This window comes from Myotis davidii, unplaced genomic scaffold (genome assembly GCF_000327345.1).
Source record: "Myotis davidii unplaced genomic scaffold, ASM32734v1 scaffold679, whole genome shotgun sequence".
NCBI lineage: Eukaryota > Metazoa > Chordata > Mammalia > Chiroptera > Vespertilionidae > Myotis > Myotis davidii.
In genome coordinates, this window is record NW_006290023.1 from 783,240 (window position 1) to 797,192 (window position 13,953).

Consider the following 13,953-nt stretch of genomic DNA (forward strand, 5'->3'; position numbering starts at 1 on the left):
ACATCCCAATCCACCCTGCTCTGTGCATGACAGGGGGCGGCCCCCCAACTCCCCAATCGGTTCTGCTCTGAGCCCGACCAGGGGCTGCACCTAGGGATGGGCCTGCCCTCTGCCACCCGGCCTAAGCCAGCAGGTCGTTATCTCCGGAGGGGTCCCAGACTGCAATAGGGCACAGGCCGGGCTGAGGGACCCCCCTCACCCCCCGAGTGCACAAATTTTTGTGCACCAGGCCTCTAGTATATATATATTTATAATAAAAAATTTTAAACTTTTGGTATATTTAAGTTTTAATATACCAAATGTCTCTCTCTAAGACAACCCAGTAGCAGTTAGCATACATTTATCTTTTCTGTAATGTGCTTTCCATCTACTGTACTTGGGTTAATCATTTATACTGTCAGAATAACTTAGAACTCTATTTGTCTTAACATTCCAAATTTATGTTACTGTATAACTTGGAAAATGATCAGGTGGTGGTCTTTATCAAAATTCTGATTTCAAGTAATGGAAAACTTTTGTTTTAAATTAAGTTGAAAACTTGCAAGTTAGGAAAGTTCAGTAATAGAATAGATTATTCTTTCAATAAGGGTTATGATTTTATATATGCTAAGTTTATAAGACCTTTCCCTATAGCCAACACTCCTTGAGTTCCGCATTATAGTCCTGCTGTCCTGAAATTATCTCCTACCTGCAGCCATCCATGTTGAAGATGCAGTTTCATTTCTTAGTCTTCCTGAGCAAAGTATTTTAGAAAGGGTCAAGATGACCTTTATTTTGTATCGTACATTTAAACTGCAAATGTTTATGTAGGTAAATAATACATTCTTGATTAAATTATATTTTAAATACATGAGCAAGTCCACTAACTGAAGGAATTATATGTATTTATTCTTTTCTAACATGACAACTATTTTTGTAATGTAAACAATTTCATTTACATAAAGTGAAATGATAAGTACTTACTCATTTCTGCCAGTTTCTGTTGAAATTTGGACTCCCCTGGGAGATGTTTACTGCAGATGAAAAAAAAATGCAAAACATTTTATGTGTATATGTATAAATTGAAAACTCTAATTTCCAGTAACTATGGTGCTTTCCATGACTTATTTTATACTCTTATTTTAGCGAGGAGCTTTTAATGTCAAAGGCTTATAAACAAACTATCTAAAATATGAATACCACAAATTTATGTGGTTCTTATAACAAGGTAGCTAATATTTTTCAAGAGTAAGCATTTTAAAATCTAATGTTAATCAAAAGTAACACAATTTTATCAATATCTTGTAAGAAATGATCAGATTTTAAACATCTGATATTTTCATTGTATTTCAGTAGATGGCATTATGGTTTATTTATATGGTGCTTTTAACTCTGGGATGCAGTCATACCTATTATTTTGTGCAATCCTCACAATTTCCAAATAAAATTGGCATGAAAGCGATTGATGGAAGTCAAAAGCAGAGCTGGCACTCTGGTTCTCCAGATGACCAGCTCAGCTACTGAAAAACATTCTAAGACTGTTCCTACCTTCCATCGGCTTCATCTGACCCTTCAATATCAAAGCGTAGTTTTTTCAGTGGTTTAGGAGGGTTGCTTCCTTCTGCACTTCTCTTGAGCACACGGTCACTGTTACACACCATCTGATTTATTTTCTGGAACTTTTCAGAAGTCTACAAATTACAGAATTCCTTATTAAATTTTTTAATATTAGCATTTTGTAGTTAGCAACCCTTAACTGTAGTTAGAGGTGTGTCAAAAAAAATCAGGCAGAGGTAATATCTGCATTTTAATTTTCTGCTTTACTAGACCAAATAAGACATGAAAAATCTCAAAATCAGAATAACTATGTGCCCAATTAATTACTCCCTCTTTTTAAATCTTCCTGTCTGACTACTGCTCTCAAAGTCCAGGTTACTCAATTTCAGCACACACTTATACCCAAACCGATAATTCCTCTTTCTCAGAAGCACATAATGTTGAAACAGCTTTCTGGAACCCTGTTTTTGATAATTTTTTTTCTTTCTTTTTTTTTTTTAGGACATAACATAACCAGAGAGAACATCATGAGAATTTAATGAGATGAAGTGTCCAGTAATAATAATTTTGGACTCACTTTATGAGTATTATGTTGACAAGTAATATAGTTTATATATTTTAAGCCATCATTGATACAGTATTTGTTGAAATACTGCTAAATCATAAAATTTTAAAATAACAAATAACAAAAAGACTTAAGGCCAGGCGAGTGTTCTCAGTGGTTAGGGCATCGGCCCGTGCACCAAAGGGTTGCTGGTTCAATTTTCAGTCAAGAGCATGTTCCTGGGTTGTAGGTTTGACCCCTGGCCCTGGTTGGGAGCATGTCGGAGACAACCACTGATGTGTCTTTCTCACACTGATCTTTCTCTTTCTCTCTCTCTCTTCCCCTCTCCTCCTCCCTTCCACACTCTCTCTAAAAATCAATGGGAAAAATATCCTCAGGTAAGGATTAACAACAACAAGACTTAAAAATTTGAGTTCATCCAGTATTATTGAAGATGGTTTGAGAGAGAGATCCTGAGGAAGAATCTTGTCCCAGCAAAGTAAAGAAAGTTTTGGTAAGAAATACCAAAGAGGGTATACCTTATCTTATCCAAGGGAGAAACATGTGAAAACATTTTATTTGTTATCTATCTATTTTTGAACCAGAGTGAGGTGACTTTCTCAGGGATGTGTATGAACATGTTCATTTGAACTAAAAAAGTCAGACTTTCTGATAGAAATTAAATCTGAATGGTGATGGAAGGAGACTTGACCTGGGGTGAACACACAATACAGCATACAGATGATGTGTTGTGGAATTGTGCATGTGAAACCTGTATAATTTTGTTAACCAGTGTCACTTCAATAAATTTTTTAAAAAAGGAAAAAAATAGTGAAAAAATTAAATCTGATTTGACTAATTGATTTGAAGTGGGGATTAACTTTGCTGATTATGTTTTAGTTTCCAAAAATCAAACACAGAAACAGGTTTTGATGGAAAATATGTTTATAGCACATATATATGATAGAAACTAATTCCAGTGCACTTGTTAAATTTATAAGATTTCTAGTTATCAGCTTTAAAATATGGAAGTACATATAACAACACTTTCTCAGTTCTTTTAAAGGTTATGGCAAGCAAGAAAGTTTGCACATCACTACTCTATACTTATCCAGATCCAAGTCTACTTATGTGTGTCTCCTTTGTGAAGTCTGAGAGTTGTAGCCTACCTTGAGCTAACTGTCACATCATTTTATTATTTGTAACATACATTTTAACACCTGGTCTTTTAATGCACAAACTTTTCATCTTTCTCTAGTTATTTTATCTGGGGAAGGATGGCAGGCAGAATGGCTCTTACTAATTCCCACCTCTTAGTGTTTACACTTTGCGTGATCCTCCTGAGTATGGGCTGGAGTTAGTGTTGTCTTGCTTCTGATAAAAACAACACGGCAAAAGTGATGGAATGTCACTTCCAATGTTAGTGACTAAAAGACTGTAACTTCCATCTTACTCATTATCTGCCTTCCCTCCCTCTCTCTCTGGAATTTTTGCTCTAGGGGAAGCAAGTTATTACACTGTGAGCAGTGAGTAGCCCCATGGAAAGCCTCAAGTGGCAGGGAGCAGATGGCTTGGGCAGATAGCCATCAAGGACCAGCCAGCAGCCATACAAGTGAGTCTGCAAGAAATTCTCCTCCATTTGAACCTTGAGATAACTGCAGCCCCAGTTGACATGCTGGCTGCAGCCTTATGATGACAGAACCTGGACCCTGCTAAGCCACTTCTGGATTACTGAAACCACAGAAACCTGAGAGAAAAAATGTTTTTTTTAAATTACTAAGTGTGGGTGTGATTTGTTACGCAGCAATCCTATCTAATAAAGGAGTAATATGCAAATTAACCGCCACTCCTACACAAAGATGGTGGCGCCCAGTCCTCTCAGCCCTGCTGAAGTCCTCTAGTCCCAGGGGGCGGCCACTGAGAGCAGGGCCTGCTTGGCCATCACCAGGATGACCCGGGAGCAGCCAAGCGGGCCCTGCAGACCGCAGAGAACCACAGGGCGCAGGCCTAAGCCGTCAGTAGGACATCCCCTGAGGGCTCCTGGATTGGAGAGGGTGCAGGTCAGGCTGAGGGACACCCCCCCGCACAAATTTCATGCACCGGGCCGCTAGTAAATACATAATAAAGAGAAATGGGAGTGGTGAAACAGTAATAGTAATGCACACTGAATATAGGACTGCTGAATTAGTGATGTTAATGGAAGGTGAACTAGAGTTGTAGGTTCCCATGCTAGATTAACTTTCAAAGCTAAGCTTTCCCTTGGATCCCTCAGGAACAAAGATCACCATATGCCCTACTATTTACACTGGGGCAGAGTGTCATATAACCATTCTCTAATCCATTTATTAGAGAAAGATTATCCTAGAAGTCTAAGAGGAAGGACAAGCAAAAGTGTATATATGTGTAGAGGAGACCAGTAGGTAGGGACTGGCTGGTGACATCTGGATATGGTGCTTACATTTTGGAGTATCTTATTTCAAATCATACTCAAAATTAATGAATTTTAAACGTGTTTTCTCTCTCCCTCTCTCTTCCTCTCTCCCTCCCACCCTCCCTCTCTCCGTGTGTGTGTGTGTGTGTGTGTGTGTGTATACATATATATACTGTATATATATATATATCTCCTATATAATAAAGAGCTAATATGCAAATGGTCATCACACCCTCATACTATAACGGCTCAGACACTCAACACCGGGAAGAGAGGAATGGGGACCAGCCAGGCACAAATGAGCTCATGAGAGAGGAATGGGGACCAGCCAGGCTATGGCCTGGGAGAGGAACAAGCTGCCTGCCCCGCGGTCCCAGGTGCCAGTGGCTGCACCTGTGGCCTGGGAGAGGGACAAGCCAACTGCCCTGCGGTCCCAGGCGCCAGTGCCTTCAGCTGCGGCCAGGCGAAGCTGCCTGCCCATGGTCCCCTGTGGCTGCAGCTGGCCCAGGCGAAGCTGGCCCAGGTCCTGGGTGTCTGCGGTTGGCCAGAGTGTGGGAAGCCTGGGTCCTGGGTGCCTGCAACTGGCTGGAGGAGGGAATCCTGGGTCCTGGGTGTGGGGCAAGGCAAAGGCTGTTAGGGGCGATCAGGCCAGCAGGGGATTAGTTGAGGGGAGATTGGGGTGTTAGGGGAGCAGTTAGGGATGATCAGGCAGGCAGGCAGGCAAGTAGTTAGGAGCCAGTGGCTCCGGATTGCAAGAGGCAGTCGGACATCCACTGAGGGGTCCCAGATTGGAGAGGGTACAGGCTGGGCTAAGGGACACCTAGAGGCCTGGTGCACGAAATTCGTGCATGGGTAGGGTCCCAGCCAGCCTGGCCCTCCGCCACCGGTGGCCTTCTGTGTGTGGGGCAACTGGGGGGTGGGTGTGGGTATTGGGGCCCTGCTAGCACCTGCCTTGGCCTGGCACTATCTGCTGCCACCCACCCCTGGTTCCCTGTTCCCCATGGAGTGATCAGAGCCTGCCGGCCAGGGGGAGGGACTAAGAGGTTGGCTGTTCCCACCCGCTGCCAGCCTGGCCCTCCGCCACCGGTGGCCTTCTGTGTGTGGGGCAACTGGGGGGTGGGTGTGGGTATTGGGGCCCTGCTAGCACCTGCCTTGGCCTGGCACTATCTGCTGCCACCCACCCCTGGTTCCCTGTTCCCCATGGAGTGATCAGAGCCTGCCGGCCAGGGGGAGGGACTAAGAGGTTGGCTGTTCCCACCCGCTCGCCGGCCCTGCCTCCCGCCACCGGTCACCCTTTGTGTGTGTGGGGTGACCGGTGGGGTGATCGGGGCCCCTCTCACATCCACCTTGGCCTGGCACCGCCCACATCTTTCGCCACCCACCCCCAGTTCCCTGTTCCCCATAGGTTGGCCGGCAGGCCCCGATTGGGCAATCGGGGCCTGTGGGCTGGGGCAGCTCCTGCTTTGAGCGTCTGCCCCCTGGTGGTCAGTGCATGTCATAGCGACCAGTTGTTTGGCTGTCAGGTCGATTTGCATATTATCCTTTTGTACGTATAGGTATATATCTACATATATATACATGAATGTATGTAGACACATATGTATATTACATAATCTCAAAGGAAAGTTTAGAAAACATTTTATTTGAAAATATATTTGAGTATATATATTCTAAATTCTGTAAAACATGACTGAATTTAAATAACAGCATTTCTAAATTTAAATTATAGAAATCTTCCATTTCTAGTGCATGTCCCTGTATTTCATAGAAAAATACTCACCCCAAATGATTCACCAATGGATACTAAGATTCTGTCAAGTTAAGATAAAATACAAATTAATAATGAAAATCACAGAGCAGACAGAGATGAACATATACTATCAGAAATGAACTATCAGAAATACCAAATCAAATGTTTCCTCTACCCTAGAACCACTGATAAATTATACTAACAGGTTTATTTTAGTAGTGGTAGTCTAGTCAGACACTGATCTTGTCTCCTAGATTTTTAAGCAAGAACTATGTGTCTGCAAGAACATATTTTGCTGGTGTCCACATTTAAAGAGGGTAAAGGAAAAACTTAAGTTTACCTCTACTTAATTCTTCCTAAATAAATAGGTAAGTTATTAACATTTCTTTTACATTTTCTCATAAAAAAATCAAGTTACATTTGACAAAATGTATGACATTATGTAATAATCTATTCTAATTAGGATATAGAGTAAATGCTATTTATCATATATCCCAGAATCAGAAATCTCCATGCGTCTTCTTGGCCTTGTTTGAACCATATAATTTATGTTCTTGATAATAAAGCTGAAGAACAGCATTAGCCTGACAAAACAAAGATTTGATGACATGTACAAGGAACTAGTAGACATCCAGATTTTATTGTCCTTTAATTCATTGGTAAGTGGCCATTACTCTATATATTTGACTAACCAGAATACCTAAATATGCTGGGTAAATAAAGTGTTAAGATGCTCTGTTAATGCTTAATCAATGATATATTAGGATTTTCATGGGACTTCTTTGCTAGAGAAGAACCCTAACCCAGAAGTGATTTCACTAGGATCAGCAAATAGCCATCATTATCAGCATAATATGGATTAATTATCATCATTAAAAAATTACCCTGTATACATTTTCATGTGGAAGTGTGTGACTGTGTAAATTAAATAAACATGATGTGGCATCTTAGCAATTTATAACATAAATTACAAATTTCAATACACAGATACTCAACTGTAATACCAAATAAAGGATAGTATAGGGGCACACAAAAGCATATGTATCATTTTCCAATTACTTTCTGCCTTATCTGTTCCTGTAGAGTTTGAAATTTTTATCATGAGAATGCATTATTTATATAATTAAACATACCACAAATATTAATATTATTATTATCCCCTCTCCTTGTTTGCTTTTTTTGTTCATTAAGTATAACTATATAGGCTGACAATTTCCAAGATGAGATGACATTAACTGTAATTGCTAATCTGCCTCCCACTTTATACAAATAGCAGTTTCAAATAGCCCATGATAACATATAATAAGTCAATTGAAGCACTTCAAAACCAGAGAGCAATTGTGGTTGGATGTAGAATATAATATAATGATTTGTAGTTGCACAGAATCTTTCATCTAAAAATTTAAAACTGCTTCACACTCATCATTTCCCAGATCCATAGCACCTTTCTGAGGTAGACACAGAAAACTGCCCACGGTAGTATAAGGAAGCCACAGGAAGAATTAGGGATGGACTTCTAAAGACTTAACCTAGTCATCTACTTTTAATCACCCATCTACACTTTTATAATAGAGCAAGATGAACAGGTGCACAGAAAGAGTTTACAGGACCTTCAATAAACCACAGAATAAAATTTATTAACCAAAAGTACTCTTTGTTTAATAGGCTGGCTAACAGAAATATGACTTGAAACCTATTACCAAACTGGTTCTCAGACTGTTTATAAAAGAACAGATTCCAGCATCCAGGAAAGCTAATGACTTAATTTGCAAACCTGCCTAAGTATAAACACAGTGTCTTTCACTCCCCCCAAATTCTTATCATGCCACTTAATATAAATAAACAAATTAGGGATGCAAGAGTATAGCTTATTTTAAATGAAGTTTTATATTTTTATGCTTGAATCAAAATAATCCCCCCTTATATTTTATCACTTCCCTAAAGAGAAAACACAAACCTTGATCTTGGAGTCATTTTTGTTGGAGTTGGCAGACCTTCTGAAATTTTATATGGATTCTTCAGGGGTGATATATAGATGTTCCCCCCAGGAATCCGTAAAGGTGAACTAGAAAACTTGTAAGGGCTTCGAGGAATGTGAGGTATCGGTGATAAGGTAGGGGGCTATAGTAAAAGCAAAGAGGCAGATTATTTATTTAATGTTTTAGTGAAATCCATTGCTTTATAATTAGATTTTCCCAATCAAAGGTTACTTTTAACATACCCTGGTGGAAGCATACTGCAAAATATTTGTTTTCAGTCTCTGCATAAAGACCGAGTTATAAAATACTATAATAGAATCATATTCTTCTTCTCTGATCAAAACCCGTTTGAAGGTCTGAGGAAGAATAAAAACACTTGTTAAATTAATTTGGGAATTTGTCTTTAAATTTTCTTTTTTAATAGTTCATAATATTTTTTAATAGTAAGAAACACAAATTATACAGAAAAAAATAATCTAAAAAGCCTGAACTTGGATTATTATAGGGAGATAGTATTTCTTATTAACTTTGTAATGTAAATTTGGATATTAAAGAGCATTACTTTTCTAATTACATTTTAGTTACAAATAATTAACCAATAACATAAAAGTAAAAATTTAATATGTGAATTTATATAGTAAGATCAGAATATATTATCTAATTAATAACTGAAGTTATCCATATTATAAATATGGACCTATCCCCAAAAAAACCTTACTATGGAAGATTACCTACCTCCTGAACAGCATGAGGAAGATCCTTATAAGCTGTGACAATGATTTTGAATTTAAGGTCTATATTCTTCACTTTGCATATGCCATACATAGAACACATCATGATCTAATAAATAAATGTAATGTAAAAGTAGTCAGAATTTTATAACATGATTGTTTTCTAAAAAGCATTTGTTATCTTTCTTTTTAACCTTAAAAATTGAAATTTAATTTCCTACAGGGTTATCTTTTCCCATCCTGAGCTCAGTTTGAAAGTCTACTAGTATGTGAAGTGTTTAACCCAAATCGTATTTAAAGAATAAAACACAAATAGCCAACTCTCGAATATTCAGAACTGATCATTTAGTTTATAATAACCCTACTTTTACTCTTATCCCTTAGATATTTCCCAGAAGATGAAAGTTGAAACTGGAATCAGTTCACTTTGTAAGTAGCACTTAAAAAAAACCCAGGTGTGAAAAAGGTTCAAATTATCCGGTAAAATCATATTTAATACACTTGATGGTGATGGTAAGGGGAATGCAGTGACTGAAAGGGGACAGCAGAGAATCTTCTGTACTGTTGAGACTGTTCTGTTTCTTGATTTGGATGCTGGTTATACAGGTGCGTTTAGGTGATGAATTTATATTAAGATGCACCATTATGGATTTTTCTATATGCATATGACATTCCAAGTAAAAGTATTTTTAAATGTAAAAATAAGATTTAAAAGGATTCCCTGTGACTTTAAAACATCAAACTTTTAAAATCTGTATAAATGTTATTGCCTAATTGAAGTATTCATATCTTCTGCAACATTCTTGCTCACTTCTACTATTGCCAAGAATACCTATTCATCATCCCTTGCTCAGCAGTCAATCAGCCCCAATCCTACTATTCCTCCCATTAAAAGGCCATCCAGTATCCTCTCTACTAATTCATATTTTTCTTCAACTCCAACACTTTACCTAAGGCACCTCTCATACAAATGATTTTTAGTCTAGGTACCCAATTTCTTTGGAAATCCTTAGCACTACTGTTTATATCTTTCTAAATAGTAGAGAAGCTGTAGAACCAAAAGGCAATAGGTACCTACATTAAAAAATCCAACATACTAGAATGTATACATCCAAATATAATCTGGAAAAATATACATATCTGTAAGTTACACCTTTATACAATAATTCATCTTTTGTTCAAAACACTTTTACTGGGAACATTACTGTCAACCTTATAGAAATAAAAAATTATAGGGAAACATTATGAATAATTGTATACAAAAACCAAAACAGATATCTAAGATAAAACAGAAAAATTTATAGGACACAAATTACCAAAACTGACTCAAGAAGAGCTGACCTTGAATTAGTAATCAAAAAGTTTCCACAAACTTTCCCCAGATGGCTTGACTGGTGAATTCTACCACACATAAAGAAGAATCAGTATCAATTCTTCACAAACTCTTCTGAAATTAGAAGAGGAGGGAACACTACCCAACTATTTCTATGAGGCCAGTATTTTTCTGATACCAAACCAGATATCACAAGAAAATTGTTAATTAACATCTCTTATGATTATAAATGGAAAAATCTTCAGTCCTGGCCGGATAGCTCAGTTGGTAGAGCATTGTCCCAATACACCAAGATTGCGGGTTCAATTCCTTATCAGGGCGCATATAAGAAACAACCAATGAATGCATAAATAAGTGGAACAACAAGCCTATGTTTCTCTCACTGTTTTCTCTCCATTTTTCCCCCTCTTTAAAAATCAATTTTTAAAAATCTTCAACAAAAATTAGCTGAATTCAGCAGCACTGTGGATACACTGTGACCAACTGGGATTCATTCTAGAAATGCAAGGTGGGTTAACATGTAGAATTTAACTAATATAATATACTAAGTATCAATACGATAAAAGGGAAAGAACAATGATCTCAATAGACAGAGAAAAAGTATTTGACAAAATTCAACATCCTTTCATGATAAAAGCATTCAATAAACTAGGAATAGAAAGAAACTTTCTTAATCTAATAAAGGACATACATAAAAAACCCACAGCTAGCAACATACTTAATGATTTAATAATAATGCATGCTTTCCCCTAAAGTCAGAAACAAAACAAGGATATCCCTTCTCACCACTTCCATTCACCATTATATTGGAGGTTTTAGCCAGTGCTATTTGGCACATAAATGAAATGAAAGTTGCCTAGATTGAAAAGGAAGAAGTAAATTCACAGAAGACACGATCTTTATATTGAAAATCTTAAGGAGTCCACTAAAAACTATTAGAACTGGTAAACAACTTCAGCAAGATTATATATATAAAAATCAACTGTATTTTCATACACTTGTAATGAACAACCTGAAAAAGAAATTAAGGAAAAAATTATATTTATAATAGTGTTAAAAAGAATAAAACACTTAGGCATAAATTGAACAAAACCAGTGAAAGATTTGTACTCTAAAAAAAACATCGATCAGAACGTCAAACCTCAGAGGGAGGGGAGGGGTAAGGGGGAGAGATCAACCAAGGACTTGTATGCATGCATATAAGCCTAACCAATGGACACAGACAAAAGGGGGGGTGAGGACATGAGTAGGGGGGGTGTAATGGGGGCTAAAGACACATATGTAATACCTTTATCAATAAAGAAATTAAAAGTCAAAATTTTTTTAAAAAAATATTGTTGAAAGAAATTAGGAAAGATTTAAATAAATGGAAAGACAATGTTGTTTTGACAGTACTCTTTCAAATGATCTATGAGTCACTGTAATCCCTATCATAATCCCAGCAGGTTTCTTTGTGGAAATCGACAAGCCAATCCTAAAATACATATAGAAAGCAAGTTTCAGAACAGTGAAACCAATCTTGTAAAAGAGCAAAATCAGAATGCTCACACTTCCCTATTTTAAAACTTACTATAAAAATATAGTAATCAAGACAGTGTGGTACTGGCATAAGAAAAGACATATTGATCAATAAAATAGAAGAGATTAGAGATAAATACACATTTACAATTAATTTATTTTTATTTTTTTAATATATGTTATTGATTTTTTAAAGAGAGGAAGGGAGAGAGATAGAGAGTCAGAAACATCGATGAGAGAGAAACATCGATGAGCTGCCTCCTGCACATCTCCTACTGGGGATGTGCCTGCAACCCAGGTACATGCCCTTAACCGGAATTGAACCCAGGACCCTTGAGTCCACAGGCTGACACTCTATCCACTAAGCCAAACCGGTTTCGGAGATTAATTTATTTTTAAAACTTTCAATAAGGAAAGTAAACACTGTTCAAGTAATGGTGCTGGAACAACTAGTATCCATATACAAAAGAATGATGTTGGACCTCATGCTATATACAAAAATTATCTCAAAATCAAACAAAATCTAAATGTGAGAGCTAAAAGCATAAAACTTAGAGGAAAACAGAAATAAATCTTCACGACCTGTGATTTGGCAATGATTTTTTAGATATGATACCAAATGCACCAATAATAAAAGAAAAAGTAGGTAAATTGAACATCATCAGAATTAAAAACTTCTGAGTTTCAAAGGACACCATCAAGGAAGTGAAAAGAGAATTCAGAGAATGGGAGAAAATACTTGCAAATTATTCTTAATAAGGAATCTGTATAAAGAATACATAAAGAATCCTTAGAATTCAATAATAAAAATAGAACCCAACTTAAAAATAGGCAAAGGATATTTCTCCACTGAAGATATGCAAATGGACAATAAACACATGAAAGATTCTCAATTAACACCATTAGCCACCAGGGAAATGCAAATAAAAAAGTAACTATCCATTAGGATGCTTATATCCAAACAAAGCAAATAACAAGTTGGTGAGGATGTGAAGAAACTGGAACCTCAGACACTGCTGGCACAACCGTAAAATAGCGTAGCCATGTGGGAAAACAATCTGACCATTCCTCAAAAGGTTACACACAGAGCTACCATTTGACTCAGAATTTCTAATATTAGGTGAATAAATACCTGAGAGAAATGAAAACACATGTCCACATAAAAACCTGTACATGAATGTTCATAGTGACATTACCTACAACAGCCAAAAGGTAGCAATCAAATGTACATCAATTGATGAAGAGATAGACATGATGTGGTATATCTATACAATGGAATATTATTTGGCAATTAAAAGGAATAAAATACTGATAAAAGCTATAACACAGATGAACAATGAAAATAATAGTATGGTAAAGGCTAGAGGTGGGGGCAGAGAGGGGCAAAGGGAGGGAATGGGACATCTGTAATACTGTCATCAGTAATAGAAAGGAAGGAAGGAAGGAAGGAAGGAAGGAAGGAAGGAAGGAAGGAAGGAAGGAAGAAAAGAAAGAAAGAAGGAAAGAAAGAAAGAAAAAGAAAAGAAAAGAAAAGCCCATATATATCTGCACATACCCAGGTCATCTATGAATATCTATAAAAAATTAGTCTAAGTGAAAGAAGCCAAACACAAAAGATAACATATTATATGATTCAATTTATATGAAATATCCAGAATAGGCAAATCTATAGACAAAAAGTGTATCAGTGTTGCCTGGGGCTGGAGAAAGTTGGTAATGGGGTGGTAGATGAGTGCTAAAGGGTATGAGGTTTCTTTTTTTGGCATGATGAAAAGGTTTTAAAATTTACTTTGGTAATGGTTGTACAACCCTGTGAATATACTAAAAACCACTGGAATTATACTTTAAACTAGTGACCCGGTGCACAAAATTTGTGCACATTGAAAGGGAATTAATTAGAGGATGTGAGCGTGAGGCAGTCTGCGTTTTTGAAATTCAATGACAAATAAATGGAATTTACATATATCATTTAAAAGAGCATTCAGCTTAAGATTAAAAACTCTGGCTACCAAGTCAAGTCTGTTTTCAATTGTTTGCCAGCGTTGTAAATTGTTTGTAATATCTGCCCATTTGGGGTTGCATGTCATGGTTATAAATAAATCAGGTTTGCCATACTTTGTTACAATAGCCA

General features: G+C 37.2%; 1 protein-coding gene across 4 annotated transcripts in view; it reads right to left on the reverse strand.

The window, feature by feature from the left end:
- RB1 (retinoblastoma 1) overlaps nt 1-13,953 on the reverse strand; it is a 191,125-nt gene that overhangs the window by 4,925 nt on the left and 172,247 nt on the right. For all 4 annotated transcript variants that reach the window (XM_006762735.2, XM_015563260.1, XM_015563259.1 and 1 more), the window contains 6 exons: nt 8,976-9,080; nt 8,483-8,596; nt 8,219-8,382; nt 6,292-6,322; nt 1,528-1,670; nt 964-1,013 (listed from right to left, as the gene is read on the reverse strand). In XM_006762735.2, coding sequence (XP_006762798.1) covers nt 964-1,013; nt 1,528-1,670; nt 6,292-6,322; nt 8,219-8,382; nt 8,483-8,596; nt 8,976-9,080 — 607 coding nt within the window. The remainder of the gene's footprint in view (nt 1-963; nt 1,014-1,527; nt 1,671-6,291; nt 6,323-8,218; nt 8,383-8,482; nt 8,597-8,975; nt 9,081-13,953) is intronic.